Source organism: Canis lupus, chromosome 11, assembly GCF_011100685.1.
Source record: "Canis lupus familiaris isolate Mischka breed German Shepherd chromosome 11, alternate assembly UU_Cfam_GSD_1.0, whole genome shotgun sequence".
Taxonomy (NCBI): domain Eukaryota; kingdom Metazoa; phylum Chordata; class Mammalia; order Carnivora; family Canidae; genus Canis; species Canis lupus.
In genome coordinates, this window is record NC_049232.1 from 25,039,102 (window position 1) to 25,055,232 (window position 16,131).

Genomic DNA, 16,131 nt, shown 5'->3' on the forward strand with positions numbered 1-16,131 from the left:
CACTGAGCCTCCCAAGTGCCCCTGCAGGCCTCACTTTACAGCTGAGGTTACTCCAATGCATGCAGCAAGCTAATGGGGGAACTGTGCCTGGCATGGGAACCCTTGAAACTCTGCTCTTCCTCCACTCCTTTTGGGGCCCACAAGAGTTCATGAGAAGACCAAGAAGTACCTTGCACTTTGGCCTTTTTTCTTTTTACTCTGAGTCCCTCTCCTCATCCCTGATGGTTTAAAGCCCCATTTAATTCCACTGGTTTTATCGCAGCTATATTTATACCTCATTGGTTCAACTGTAACCTTTGAAACAAGAGCATCAGGCTTCAGATTTTTCATTTTTCCTTCCTTTATGAGAAAAACATATACAGACTCTATGCTGCCTGAAACCATGAGAGCTTAAAGATCATGGATAGAGAGGACTTTGGGAACCCCCTGTGTATTTCAGAAATAGGCTAAGTGGGGCAGCCTGGGTGGCTCGGAGGTTTAGCGCCACCTTCAGCCCAGGGTGTGATCCTGGAGACCCGAGATCAAGTCCCATATCGGGCTCCCTGCATGGAGCCTGCTTCTCCCTCTGCCTATGTCTCTGCCTCTCTTTCTCTGTGTCTCTAATAAATAAATAAAATCTTAAAAAAAAAAAAGAAATAGGCTAAGTGAAGTTCAGAAAGGCTGTGTGTGTTGCCTGAATTTAACACATTTAAATAGTGGCAGAGTCATGACCCATGTCAACCCCTTCCTGGAATCCCAGGCTCTCTAGGACAAGCACCTTCAGGGCAGAATCAGTTGGCAGCATGTGTTAAAATACTGAGAAAAAGCAGCCCGATGGCAAAACAAATAGAATCAACATCAATGCCCACCAATGGGGGAATAGCGGATAAATGGAAGCATATTAATATGATGCAATGTAACCATAGGAAGGCATTAACTAGATCTACAGCTACGAACCAAAAACCCTCAGAAACAATTTTCAATGAAATAAACAGGTTAGGGAATCCTTGGGTGGCTTAGCAGTTTGGCGCCTGCCTTCCGCCCAGGTAGTAATCCTGGAGTCCCGGGATCGAATCCCACATCGGGCTCCCTGCATGGAGCCTGCTTCTCCCTCTTCTCTCTCTCTCTCTGTCTCTCATGAATAAATAAAATCTTAAAAAAAAAAGAAATAAACAGGTTAGAGAAGGAAACATTTACTTCTATGGCACAACATGTAACATCTTGTTTGTAGACACATCCATGTGACATAAAAGTGTAAGAACCTGGACAGAAAAGTCCCTTAATGATGTGGCACTTAAGGAAAGGACCAAGATGGGGCACCCACTGGATTTCAATCTCTTATCTGATGTTTTGATTTCTTTAAAATAAGCAAACAGGCAAAGGCAACCAGAGATGAAAGTTTTAACTTGATCTAAACTTCAAAGCAGATAGGCTGAGTAAAAAAAAAACGGAGCATACCAAGATTTGAATTAACAGCTTTCTGTTTCTTCTCTGACAGAACTGACTTTGGACACTTAAAAATCAATACTACACAAATTTAAAACCAGTAACTATTTTATCATCATAATCCAGAAAGAGAGAAGAAGGGACAGCAAAGGGAGAGAAGCTAATGGGGCTGGGGCAGAGCAGGGAGGTCTGGGGTGGGAAATGGTGAGAGGAACTGCCACTTAGGCCAAAGTGTCATCATGACGCGATGAGGAAAGGCAGAGGTAGGCAGAAACCAAGCAGACCAGGCATGAGAGAAACAGGAGAAAATTATTAAGATGCTTCCCACAAACCAGGCCAGCTGCCTCTGAAAATCAGCAGCTCAAGCGATCAGATAAGGTGAATAGATCCTTAAACACTGAGAAATGTTCAAGGCCCTATGAATGCAAATCAGAGGCTCTTTTTGGGGTGAGGTTAAATTCCACATCAAGAGGAAAGCTGCGGGGACTCAAGATTTCTTTTAAGCCTAGAATGTAAAACTTCAGATTAATCTAGAGGAAACAAAAATCCCTTCTGAAGAATCATTTTATAAATAAGCAATCTTGCCTCCTCCAGAGCACCATTTAGAACCAGGACAAAATGTGGATGCTGCCATGATCCACAGGGCTCTGGTTCCAGAAACACAGCTGGAACATGGGAAGGACTCTCTCCTTTTGAGTTTTAGAATTTTTGCTTCAAAACAGTTCAAGGCTTTGGTCAGAATTTGAGCATGTTGGGATCTTAGTATAATAGATTGGAAGTCAAAGGGCAAGGGTTTTCTTCTTTGCTTCAATTCAAGTGAACAGCATGAGTGAAGAGAGCCCCTGACTTTCTGAGCTTTATTTTTATCTGGAGATCAATTCCTACAAGTTCATATTCTGCTCTGAAGATCACCGGCATTGGTGGAGATTTAGTCACAGCCAAGCTGCTCGGGAAGAATGATTAGTATTCACTACAGAGGAAAAACATTATCCTTAAAACCAACAGCTATACACTCCATCTAAAACATTCATTTATTTCACATTAAAGGAACTCACTTGGTTCAAAAAGTTCCATGATCCATCTCCCTTCAGCCATTTGTCCTAGAAAGGCCTGTCTCATCAAGCAGAGCATCATAACCCAAATAAATCGGTGGGTTCTTTCCTCAGTGGACCATGGCCACAGGAGAGAACCTAAAGTAATTAGTGTTCCATCACTCTAGGACTTCTTCAAGTAATCGGAATTCTCTTCTAAAGTAAGGTATTGGTTATACACATAAATTACCTTCCCAATGTCCCAATGCAAAAACAGCAGCACTGACACCTTTCCTTCAACAAAAACTTTGTGATTAAAGCTTCAAATTTCTTTTTCCAAAAAGACCAGTCAAGGAGCTTTGAAACAACTTTTCAGAATTCATTTTGCTTCTTGTTCATCCTCTATTCCATGACACAAAGCAACACCTTTTATTCTTTTAACACAATACCAAGGTTCAGTAAATTATCTCTTTGACACCTTATGGATTTCCCAGTTTCCCAGACCAACACCCCTCACCCGACCCATGCCCACCAGCAGCTCCTGGTGCTGTCGGCCCTCAGCATCCCCTTCTCAGTCCTTACACCCTCTCTAAGCTCCAGACCTTAGATGGATGGCTATGACTGGCTGATAAGTGGGAGCATCCCACAGAGAGGCCTTTCTTAACATGGTCCCTGTTAACCAGCACAGCAGGCTGAAAGGAGGAACATTTGATAACTGTGGACAGGCGGGAGAAAGGAAGGAAGGAATACACTAAAAGCCTTAACTTCTTCAGCCCCCAAAACGAGAATCAGGGGTGCACCAGTGCAATGCCCCACCCACCTAGTATGAAGCAGGCCAACTCCGAATTGCCCTGAGAGCTTCAGAGCATTGCAACTCTGAAGGCCTCCAGAAGGGAAGAAATGAAGAAAGAAATAAAACCTCAGTGGAAAAGGAAGGAAGCAACAGGGAGAGACAGGCAAAGAGGAAGAAGAGGCAATGAAAAAGATCAATTATTTGCTGAAGCAGCATTTATGGAGCACTTACTGTATGCCAGACATTAACTCATTTAATCCTCCCAGTGCCTTTCCCGGTACCATTGCCAGATTGGAAGCCTTCAGAGCAGAGAAGTTAAACAAGTTGCCCAGAATTGCTCAGTAGTAGCTGGCACAGTCAAGTTTCAAATGTGGAGAACCTGACTGCAAACCCCAAGTCCCCACACTGCACTTACCAAAGTGCATCCCACAGAACACTCTACTTTCTCTAGGCACCTGTTAAGTGTGGGGTGAAAAAACAAACAAATACGTGGTCAAAAGCAAATTGAGAAAAATTCTGAGTTAAATGGGCTTCTTTACTAAAAGCCTTTTCTGAGCTTTTCAATCGCTACTGAGCCCTGTGAATCTCCAGAAGACAGGAGTTCATATGTGCTCTAAACTTATTGGACCAGGGACAGTTTTCTTGGAGAAGCACTTTGCTGGACCAGATACCACTTTTGGAAACATAAACCCTTCCCTGCTCAACACCCACTATGGGCTCCCAGGTTGGTTAGGGGCCGAGTGATGGAATAGGCTCAAAGGGCAGAGACCACCCAAAACCTGGGATTGTGCCAGAGCCCTGCAGCCTCAGCTGGCCTCTTGCAGAGGTCCACCCCAGGGCCTCCACCCCTGCCCACACAGGACAAGAACCATTTGCAACAGCCCATGGCCTCTCCAACTGGGCAGCCTGCCCAGCTCTCCCCGCAGGCCTTCGGGCATTGTGGAACTTCACAAAGGCAATGTCTCACCTGAATGAGTAATCATTCTCTTCAATTCTGAACCCCTCTCTGCCCCTTCTGTGAGGAGATGTGGCATCAAATTGTTATAACAACTAAAAAAAGGATATACTACTTTACCCAAATCTCCACAAAGAATTCTTAGAAAAGCCTGAGGTTGATGGCTATTATACTCCACTGACAGAAACATTAATGATTCGCTTGAAGATAACAAGTTAAAGGCATGTTCCATCTCCTGGAAGGAGACCACCAAGGGAGGCACTTTTCTTCTAAAGGCCTTGGAGTCAATTACACGATAAGTGCTTCCCCTATGAGGCCCTGTTGTCCAAAGTTCGGTAAATATCCTGAAGGCGAGTACAATTACAGCCAAGGAACTACTTCTAGAATACTGTGAGTGTCCTAACTATTCGAGCCAACACTTAAGGGAATCCAAAGCTCCACGGGCATTCCAGAGATCCAGCTCCAGAACTGAATGCTGAGGCTCACCATCTGTGACAACCAAAGCTCAGAGCTCTGAGGCACTGAAAGGTGCAATGGAGTCATGCAACGGTCCTGCAGGACGGACGTCATTTAGCAGATGTGCCTTGGGTTCCTCTCACGGATGCTGAGTCACCAAACTAAGTCCTCTAAAACGCTGCCTTCATCACGTCACTCCTTTGCTTAAAACCTTCCTACAGTTCCCCACTGCTGAGAAAACAAAGTTCAAGCTTCACAGGAAGTGTCTGAAGACCTGCCTCGAACCCACCTTTCTGGCTATACTCTCCCAGAATCCCTTGTGGCCTGCCTTCCCTCCCCCTTCCCCTCTACATTTGAAGGCCACCTCACCCCAGTGCCAACACAAAGCCCCTGTCCATCGCCCCCCACCACCTCACCCTGTGCCAGTGCATAATTGTCATGTGAAACCCCGCAAGGTTTTTCAACACGTTCAATTTCTACAAACTCAAAGTTTTCCCCAACCACAAACCCACTTGAGCCATGTTGGCTTCTTTTTCAGCTCAGGAAGGGAAATGACTTCTCTCTGCAGCTGACAACTTTCACTGGAGTTCAGCAATTCTCCTATTATCTGGAAGATGAAATGCTCTACATCTTCCATGCCAATGGTTTATATTTCACCAAGCGGTGTCAGCACTGATATAGTAACCTCCCATTTTTATTGAGCAGCACACGATGTAATTGATGACATCTGCTGGGGCTGATATTTTAAGTGAAGGCTATTCTCAGCCCTGCCGCTCTCCCCATGCCTTTGTATATAAATAGCCAACAGCGGCTACACCTGAACTACAAAGTGGGGCTCCTCGGCTAAGGTCCTCAATTATGCCCCATAAAGTCATGAGGTTTTATCGAAGGAAGATTTATCTAAGCAGATCCAGTTTTCAAGCCTGCAGAGCTAGAAAGAGAGGCAGCAGGGGTGGGAATCTGCTGGATATGCTTGTTGTCATTCCTAGGAGAGAAAAATCCCTCTTTGGACTTTCTGGTTCAGCAGATGTAAATACCATGCTCTTTTTGATGCTCAAAGTATCTGTATAAACCCCCAAATCAAGGGAAGCTATCAGGTACCTCCCCAAGAGGCCAATGAGGCCCACCTGCAAGTATTATCTTTTCCAATGTTTATTAGTAAAAATGAAAATGTCTTCCCCTGGTAAAGTTTTAGTATTTGTTTGCAAGTCTTGGGGGAAAGATAAATCTGGCAGTTACTTAGATAACATCTGATCCTCAAAGGACAAGAACCTATTTCTGGTTCAAGCTTGGAAACAATGAGTTCACTGCCACCGTCAGTTGAAGCGCCTTCGTAGGCAAAATCCTGGTGGGAACGTTTATAGAAGAGCTCGTTTGTCAGGCACGGACAGAGAATGTGTTGCTCTGTATCTGAGCATTCTTCTGAAATGAAGGCATACCCTTTCAAAAGAAATGTTTAGAAATTTCAACCATTTTCAATGGAAAACTTCTAAATTAAATTATAAACATCCTCTCATGCTTTAATGTCGTTTATTGTGATGGCTCAGTCATTGGTAAAGTTGCAAAGGCTCTTGGAGGCAGCTAAGATATGAAGAAGCCTAGACCGATCTCCAAAGGAGAGCCTTCCCTGGCACCTGCTCCTGAGACACATGCAACATACAGTATGTTCCCCACCTATCGATCCAACACCTTCCCCTGCATATACCTGCATCACAGCCCTCAGCATATCCCAATGAAACTGCTGACTGAGTTACGTCCTGGCACTCTACTCTGAGCTCCTTCAGGGTGGGCACCACAGCTTTTTTTGTTTTATTCCTGGATCCTGGCTTGGTGCTTGTGTACACAGTGGGTATGCAACATCTGAGAATGAATGAATGCATGGATGAATGAATAAAATATGTCCTACTTGGAGGCAGAACCTAAAATGCATATGTAGAAATTTTAATACCAGTTTTGTTTATTTAAAAAAAACCCAGATTCCAGGGACAGTGGGACCCATTAAAGTAACAGAGGACAGAATAGGAGGGGGCCCCTGCTACCATGTTACATGTCAATGCCTTCTTTGATTTCTCTTTGTCAGGGTGACCACCATGATCACATCAAATACTTAAGCCACAGTACTGAAGCTCATCCTCAGAAATGTGAACCTTTGATATGTGGTCGGTCATCTTTTTCGTCCAGGTTTCAGTATTAACTGCATACACGTACTTCAAGTACAATCTAGCGTCATTTTCAGAGGCCGGTTCTGCAGCAACAGCAGCCACACATGGAACAATAGGAGCAGGGACGTGATTCACGGCAGGTCCTCAGTGTGTCTTAAATAACGCACATGAGCTCACTGGGACTGATTTACGATGGCCATCAGGAGACAGGCTTCATGCTTGCTGGTGTGAGCGCAAAGAGCCCTCTGAGGACCCAGCTTACACCCAAGTGGTCAGTGAGCGGACTCAGAAACAAGCTTCTATTTAGAAACCATGAAGAAGTTATTTAGCAAATGAAATATTAGTGCCCTTGAAAGCCTCCTGGGACTAACCTGTTTCCAGAAAGAAAGTTTCATTTTTATAGCTCATGTCAATTGCACAGCATTTCCAGGCAGTCTGTTCCACAAAAGAAATCACTGGATTCAACCTGACAACTTACCAGGTTACAGTGACAAGCATTTTACTCTTTTGTTGGGTTCGTGTTTAAGAAAAACAAAAACAAAACATCCAATGACTATAGTCAATTCGTTGCATTTTTAGGATTTTGTCTTGCACAATCTCAGACAAATGAGCAAACTGACAAAATAATTTCTATCACCATAGTCATCTCAGGCCTCCAAGTCAGTTAAATAAGACAGCTCTGGCCTTCTCAGAAACAGTAACTCAGCACGCAAGGAAGGAAAAATGAGACTGCATTGTCCACAGAATACACACGACAAGGAATAATGCATCCTTTACCTTGGTCAAAGGGCTTGTTGGGATTCCAGTTTCTGAAATAATCATCCTATATAAGGAAAAAAAAATAGAAAACAAAGGTCAGATTTCAGAAAGCTTCTCACATAACTGCACAAAAATCTGCTTTTCTCCCCACCTCCTAAAACACAAAGGAAAGTGCACACATGGCTTAGAAATCTTTCCCCAAAACAGACATTCATCTGAAATCAAAAATATAAATTTACTTTTCAAATTCTTGTCTTTCAAACTGTATGGATTAAACACCAGGCATAGCAAAAACATTTCAGCCTAATACGGAAACAACGCTGCTCTTCTTGGTTTGACAGATAAACTGAGACACCTTCTAAGTGCAAGGTGCATTTGCTATCAATTATACTCCAGGTGATGCCTTGCTGCCCTCACTTGTGATGAAGGCTCTGTGTTTGTAACAGCTGATAATTTCAACTGTCAACATTCCTTCCAGGTGGAGACATGTAGAGGCGTACAGTTCCAGTTTCCCAACACTCGCCAAAGTTAAAAGCAGACTGGCCCTTCAACTGTTAGAATTAACGGCAGGCATACACGTAGCTTTGTACCATTTGTTCTGGGTGTGTGACAATGACATCACAGAGGCTGGCCCATCTGGTCAATTCAAAACCATGTATTTCTTGCATGCTGCTTGTTTCAATTTCTGCTTTGAGCCTAGACGCCTCATGACTTTGAGATTCCCAGAGTCTAGGCCACTCACTTATTCATGGTTACACTAACCTCCACTTTTAATAACCTTTCCTTCCTTCCTGTTCCCCATATCCTCCCCACCCCACCCTGAGCTCAGCATTCACCCACCCGTGCTGTCCCCTAGCACACCCACCCTGTCCACGCAACTGGTTTGCAAAGAGAAGAGGCTTCAGCCGTGTTTGTCAGCCCTGTACCACCTCACGGCTCATGCAACTCCTCTGTTCATCTGCTCCCCACCAGAGCCCAAATCGTTTGCCGTATGTGTTTTGGGCAGGTGCTCTGCATGCCACAGACGGTTTTCAGAGAGCTGCCTACAATGAGGCCTCCATTTCTCTTCCTGAGAAGTTCATTTACATCAAAGTGCACAATTAGTTTAAATTATTGTCCACGCTGTCTCCTGCTGCAGTTTATCTCCGACATGATCTCTCATGAGTTTTATCGGCCTCTGTGTTGTTCAATTACCTGGCTTTATTAGATCCTTGTTGAGTTCACCTAAGCCCTTAAATAGATTTTTAGGAAACTGGATTTAGAGTAAAATCACAACATATTGCTTCTTGGGCAGTGATTCCATTTTCCAGAGCATGAATAAACATGAACAGGTTCTTCGGGATCCTGGGGATTCAGCATTAAATTATTCTTAACTCTGAGGAATTGGCCCACTTTGCCCTGGCTTTAATGTTATGGCGTGACTGACCTTCTCACCCAGCTGGTCAGGAAGTCTCCAAGGGCAGCACCATAAAATACCACTGGAAAGTTGAAAACAAGCCCTTTGCCATATCTCTGTCCACCTACAATTTTAATGCAAGCCTAACCTTGTGAACTATGTGGTTTGAAACTCAGCAGCCAGTGTTAAATGAGTGTAAGTTAAGGACAGGATGCTAGGCAGGAAAAATTGAGCACCTGGTTTCTCAGCTCTATAGACAAGATGCTCTCAGCCCTAGACACAAGCATGTTACCCACACATTCTGCTGGTCACAAGGTCATGAGAAGAATAATCCTGGTGGAACCCATCCCACCAATGGAGGAAAAAAACAATATCTGTCCTTCTAATTGTGCCCTCTTCACATACAGAGGCCAGCCTCCCATCCGATGACAATGTGGGATCTTGTGAAATATTTTCTACTTGGACATGCTCTTTTTCATACATGGAAGTCTTTGGAAGCTTAGGATGTGTGTCTGACAGAAAAGACTGGAGCCAAAGACAAGTTCCTGGACTTTAATTTCATGTGCTATATTCCCTTTGATGTCAACAAAAGGTCTGAGCAAGTCTCAAGAACTGAATATTCCCTCATGATTTCAACTGACCGTGTAACTTGAATGGCACGTGAGGCATACTTCTGGACTCCGTGTCACTTTTCCAGGTCAACTACGCTGGCCATTTCTACAAATTTCTTGGGGGAAAATCATGGCTTTAAATACAAAGCCTTTCTGTCATAAAAGCAGGTGTCTGCATTAGAATATTTTAAACTGATTGCAAAGGTAATAATACTGCCTAATTGCGGCCAAGATGTGAAAGCACACCTTGAGAGATGGCTCATTATGCAAAGTGAGTCCTTCAAGCGGCCCCTGGCCCAGCAAGGCCAAGCACGGGAGGAGACTGATTCCCTATGCCTGGATGCTTTTTGCTCTGCTTTAGGAAAGTGGATGGTCTAAGCAAAAACCAATGAGCCACGAGCAGATACAACAGTGCACCTGTCTAGCTAGAGCTGAGAGAGACCCTATCTGATGCCAAGATCAGGAACAGGTAGGAAGCGTGCTAGAGCCAGAACCTGCCTGGGGGACGGTCAGGGAGCCCCAGGGAAGGGGCATGGCCACAGCCAAGCAGAGGATGAGACCCTCCGGGCACAAAGTGCTGCCTGCCATGCTATAGCCGCCAGGCCTGACTGGCTGGCACGCAGGGCTGTATCCATGGAGCCCTTCCACAACTGCGGGATTTCCAGGCCAGGCAGCCCCTACACTCAAATGGAAAAAGCCACAGATGAGAGACTGCCTTTTTTAGAGCTGCACCTCCCAACAATGTGCTCAGACCAGGATTCCACTTCTCAGGATGCTCAAAGCACATATGGATGACTGGGGCACTGAGCCAACACCTGTCAATCCCAGGGCTGCTCATTTTTCCAAGCCCCAAGACTGAAGGTGAGGGCCGGGGTGGGAGAGATACCACCCCAACTTGTATATCATTTTTTAATCTAAATTAATACAGCTACATCCTATTTATGTTGTCCTACAACAGACCCATGACTTCCTGTGCTGTGGACAGTTGTGCCAGTTTTCTCAGAGTTACAATACCCACCCCGGGGAGTACTGTGCCTGTGCCCACACCAGCCCAAGTCTGCACTGTACAATCTGTTCCTGCTGCACGGACCCCAGAATCCCTTTCACATACTAGCGCAGTGCAGGACTTTAAGAGTCCTGCCTTCTGTCCCAATAAAGTTGTGACCTGCTGAAATTCAGACTGTGGGGAAAGGCATACCAGATGTGACGGTTGCATCAATGTGCCAGGAGAGGTGTAGGCAGGTGTCTGAGCTGGCCTCTTAACCGGTAATTTTATCATCTTGTGATGAGGCTTTTAAAAATGACTTGCAAGGGCCCCAGCAAGACTTAATTTTTAAAACATAAACCTAAATAGAAAGATGCATATCTAAATGCAGTCATTTATTAAATTCAGTAACTCCTATGAGTACATTATACATGCTCGGGAATGAAGGATGGCGGTGTTACTACACATGTATATTTTATGGGTTCCACTGCACAGTATGATGGCAGGCCTCTACTGGACAGGGCAGGGAACAGTCTTCCTCCAAATCTTAACCAGATGAAGGAAAGGCTGATTTCATTCCGCTATACCTCGTCACAAATGAAAATTACCCAACTCTTTAGGGACTGTTGAGATCGGAAGAACCTAGAAATGTAAACGGTATCAAACTTGAGCACGCTGACCTAGGTCTAAAATCATGAAATATCTCAAGGCAGGATAAAGCCATAAGGAAGCATGAAAAGTCAGCACAAAAATAACAGTGAAAAAGTGACACAGCATTACGTGTGTAGAGTGAGAGAGGTGGTGGTGGTCCTGGTGTCAGAGAAACCATCAGTGAGGGGGCAAGATTACAGCCCTAATTATTTTAATCCTCTGTAGCTGATCAATACAGAAAATGACATATTTCTCCAACTATTTCACTAACTATCCTACTAACACAGAAAAGGATCCTGTAAAAGTTCCAGCACCCAGTGGCTAGTGCTAAGGAATTGAACTCTGGGTTTTCAACTACTTTATAGATACTCTGTTTTGATAGACATTTATGGGAAAGGAAATCTATTCAAAACATATAAACAGAACACATATTGTATATTATTATACAATGAGTATACAGTTATTCTGCTCTGAAATTCATCTTCCAATAAAGTCTTTAAGCCTCCCTAACAAGAAATATTGAAAAAAAATACTCATGCTATCATTTGAGCGATTAGGTCTCTTCATCACGGATGATCATAACCAATTGGAAAATATCTCTGGTTCCAGCCCATTTTGAAGGGGCACCTGAATCTTTCTTTCACTGTCCCAGAGCCCAAAATGGCCAATGCAAATTTAGCTCAAATATTTCCCCAGGGATTTGCTACTCCGGGGGTGCTTATGTCAGCTCTAAGGAAAGTCACAGCAGACTCTGAGGAGGCAACGAGGAGGCAAAACACAATGGAGACTGGTTTTGAAACTCAACTGCCTTCCCTTCAGCTCCGAACATGATGATGTAATTCATTATCTACCTTCCAGCTCCAGATATTACAGATCAAACACACTTAGCTCACATGGCACAGATCATTTCTCCTTCATACATATTTTAGCTAAGTTGTTCAAACCCTCCAGTATTATCTGAAGATTACCGGAGATAATACAGATAACCAGCTTAGAAAATAAATGGGAGCCTCATTGGTCTCAAGCAAGAGTGAGCGACAGGAACAACAACAGAAGGAAGGCAGGTGAAGTGAGGGCAGGCGGGCACTGTGGGGTCATCTGTGAACCCTCGGCAGGTAAACGCAAAGGGGAAAAGTGCTGCCCCGCAAGGTAAGGGAGAGTAAAGTCTGGTGTACAGATCCTGGATGGGGGAGAACCCCCTTCCCAGGACCCAAAACCTTTTACAAAGAGATCCATGAAGGGATTATAAGCAAAGCACTCTCAAAAGGATTCACTGCCAACTAGTCTCATTAATTTTCACACCACTTGACTGGGGAGAATAGAAGGAGGGCTGGTTGGCAGGTGGAAAGGGCATCACTAAAAGATAACAGAAGTCACTGGAAAACTGAGATTTCCAGATGACATTGTATAAGTGTATCGGCCATATAATTCAACATTTGACTGCAATTTTAATTGGTGTGCAATAGAAATTTCTACTGATCCAGCCACTGGGGAGGTACCAGACATTCCATTTGTTTACTGGGAACGAAGTTGGCTTCCCATTCAAGCACCTCATCTCTGAGCTGTTTCTGGTTTTACCTCTGGGAAAGCGACGTTCTGCTAGTCTCCTCTCTACCAGGCCTGTCCCACCTATCCCTGACAAGGACCCCGACCCAGTGGGGATCCTTCTGAAGGAAGGGGCTCAAACAACTGGCCTGACTTGGGCCATGACTCAAGGTCCCACCCGGCTCCCCTCCATAGACCCCGCTCACAATAACCGTGTACATCAGTGAGTGGGAGTGCAGGAATCCATTTCCCTGTGAACATGTCACTCCTATATACACCTGAGCCCAAGGTACTTCTGAGCAGGGAAGGAAGATGTTACTCACCTGCATATTTCCCCAAGGCACCACTCAAAAGTGCACAATAAATCCTACCCAAATTGTATAAAATACAAGTAAGCTGTTCCAGGTTTAACATCTTTGTATTCCTGCAAAATCCCCAAAACTGTTACTGGTAAGTGTGTAAATACAGGTGGGTATGTTTATAGAGACACTCTAAATCACTTTCTTCCTGAATAGAGCGATTCTTTGATAAATTGGTCTGACATTTGGTATAAAGTCCTGCAGGCCCTAGACAAAATGATTTAGAAAATAACCATGTCAGTTGCTCTGCTCTTTCAATAAATAACACACCAGTAAAATACAGATAATAACTGACAATCATACTTGTACTATAACTAATGAGAAAAGATAAAGCAGCAAATGGACTGTTTATATGCATTTGATAAATTGCATCCCCTGGATATACCAATGAGAAATAAATGTGTGCAGTGCTGGTTCACTGAACTAAAACAAATATTTACCACTGAGATTTAGGATTAAGAATGAAATTTACATTTTATTTGGCAACTATTTGGATACTATGTCTACATACAGTTGAAAAGTCAGAAACCTACCTCAACTTCCTGAGTACGAAAGCATTATAAATGAGAAAAAAATAAAAGAATCACATCAAACAATAGGAAGGAATGTAAACATTTTTTGATAATTGCATCAAATTTTCATTTTATCATAACATTAGAAAGGTCATATGCAGATATTTTCCATCAAGTCACCAACCATCATACCCTTGAAAAGTCCCATCATTCATTAGGTTCGTGGGGAAAAAACATGAAATTATCAGGTAAAGTAACACCAGGAGGGAGCAATCTGAGTGCGCTAGTGATCCTTGTCACTACAGCAGAATAGCTAGCAAAATCACGATTAACAACCAACATCCAGTTATGATGACTATGAGAATTTCAAGTGATTAATTCCCTGTGACATTGGTCCAAAGGGTGAAATTCAGTAAAATCCCAAAATGACATCAGAGACAATGAGTAACAGACCTTCTACATTTCTGCAAAGAAATTCTTTTGTCTTATACCTCCAACATAGCTTGAAGGGGTCTATAACCTAGGAAGATGGGAATTCAGGTCTTAAAAATGTGTTAAATGAGTAAGATTGTCATGACACCTCCAGGTAGTGAAAAGATTATAATCAGCATGGAGAGTTCCCGCATCCTCAGGGCATTGCAGGTCTCCCCGTCTGTCCATCGAAGCTGAGGTTGGGGAAAGTGACCCAATGACTTGTTCGTTTCTCAGATAGAAAGACAGAGTCTGAGATTTCTTCCCCAAAGTATGCTCTACACGTGGTTTTTGTTCTGGGAATATGAATGGGTATAGGAGGCTCCATGAGTACTCTGACAAGCACAAGAGCTATCTCCCCAGACTCAAAACCATCCATACCCCTGACCTTATTACCAATATTACTGAAATGTCTGTGCTAACCAGGAGCTGCCTTCTGCATAGCCGGGACTATGGAGGCAAAGGGAGACACAACAGGATACACTGGACAGGCTCTGAAGGAAATAGAGGTTTCAATTCTGCCTCTGGCACTCACTGGCTGTGTGGCCTTGTACAATCCACTCAGCCTCCCTGATCTTTCTCTTATCTTGCTGTAAATTAAGACCACTTCACCCACCTTAGAGGACAGGTCACAGTGATGCGTGCTAACGTGGCCAAGTATCTGGGAGATTGTTGGGCACATACAATTACTCAATAAATAGAAGATGTACATTTTGGTGTCTACTTCCAGAGCTTTGTAGTACTGAGATGTCCCAGGAACACTGGGAGAAAGAGGCTTTTGTGGAAATACAGTCAATTCCTGAATAACACCAGGGGTAAAGGGTGCCGAACCTCGATGCAGTCGAAAATCTGACTCCCCAAAACTTAATTGTTAATAGCCTACTGTTGACCAGAAGCCTTACTGAATTCATAAACAGCCGGTCAACACAAATCTTGTATGGTATGTTGCATACATTGTACACTATGTTTTTACAATAAAGTTAAGCTAGAGAAAACATGTTAGGAAAATCTTAAGGACGAGAAAAAACATTTATAGGATTTCTATTGAAAAAAATCCTTGCACAAGTCAAACCCATGTTGTTCAAGAGTTAATGCAATGTGTTTAAAATTTCAATAATGTGCCTCCTTGTACATTTGAATCTTACCAATGAGGCCCAAATGCAGGGAGACTAAAGTGTACTTGGGAACAATAATTATGAAAGATTTTAAATGCATGCGATTTTATTAGTGTCACGTACAAAGAGTGGCTGAGAAAAATACAAATTCAGTGAAATTTGAAGAGTGGAATTCCAGGCATGTCTCTGTTTAAAGGTCAGGCTTATAGTCTCTAAGATTTAGTGACCCTGTCTTTAAAAAAAGAGAGAGAGAATACTTACACCACAGAACTGTTTTGTATATCCATCCAGTGAGTTTTGAACCACTGTTAAGTATTACACATAACTAAGTTAAAGTTTCAATTATGAGTAATTATATCCTGATACGGGAATTGGGCATGCTCTGAACACGCAAAATTTCTGTGTAATCATTATATGCAGAAAACAGACACAGGCACCTGGAAGAGGACTGTCTCACCGACACACCAACCAAGGCCATTGCCACCTTGTAGCATGTGAGCCTTTACTTCACAGAACGTACCAATTACGCTGGCATGAGGCCCAGCCTTGTCCAAGGAGCACAAATTCCAAGTTAAATAGGTTCTGCCCTCTTTCTGTGAAGGCCACGCTTGCCACACCCCTAGGCTGGCCCACCTCCACCAATGTCCAGATGCTACCCTTTAGAGTGTAAGATAGAGCTATTAACTATCATCTGCTTCTTCCTCCCCACCCATCCTGCATGGGAGGCGCTGACAGCAGGGACTGGGGAAAGCAGTGGTTGTCATCCTTGGCTGATGATTGGGGTCACTGGAGGGCTTTCCACATACTGAGGCCTCAGCCAGGAGATGCTGCTTCACTGGTCTAGGCTGTGGCCTCCACAGAGTGATTTTTTTTTTAAGTTACCCAGATGATTCTAATGTTTAGTT

At 43.7% G+C, this 16,131-nt stretch overlaps 1 protein-coding gene across 2 annotated transcripts in view; it reads right to left on the minus strand.

The window, feature by feature from the left end:
- The window catches only part of SPOCK1 (SPARC (osteonectin), cwcv and kazal like domains proteoglycan 1), a 495,339-nt gene that overhangs the window by 267,214 nt on the left and 211,994 nt on the right, over positions 1 to 16,131 (minus strand). The window contains exons 2-3 of one of the 2 annotated variants that reach the window (XM_038552239.1): positions 13,662 to 13,670; positions 7,600 to 7,645 (exon numbers count right to left, since the gene is read on the minus strand). In XM_038552239.1, the coding sequence (XP_038408167.1) occupies positions 7,600 to 7,645; positions 13,662 to 13,670 (55 nt within the window). The remainder of the gene's footprint in view (positions 1 to 7,599; positions 7,646 to 13,661; positions 13,671 to 16,131) is intronic. The other variant, XM_038552240.1, reaches the window with a different exon arrangement.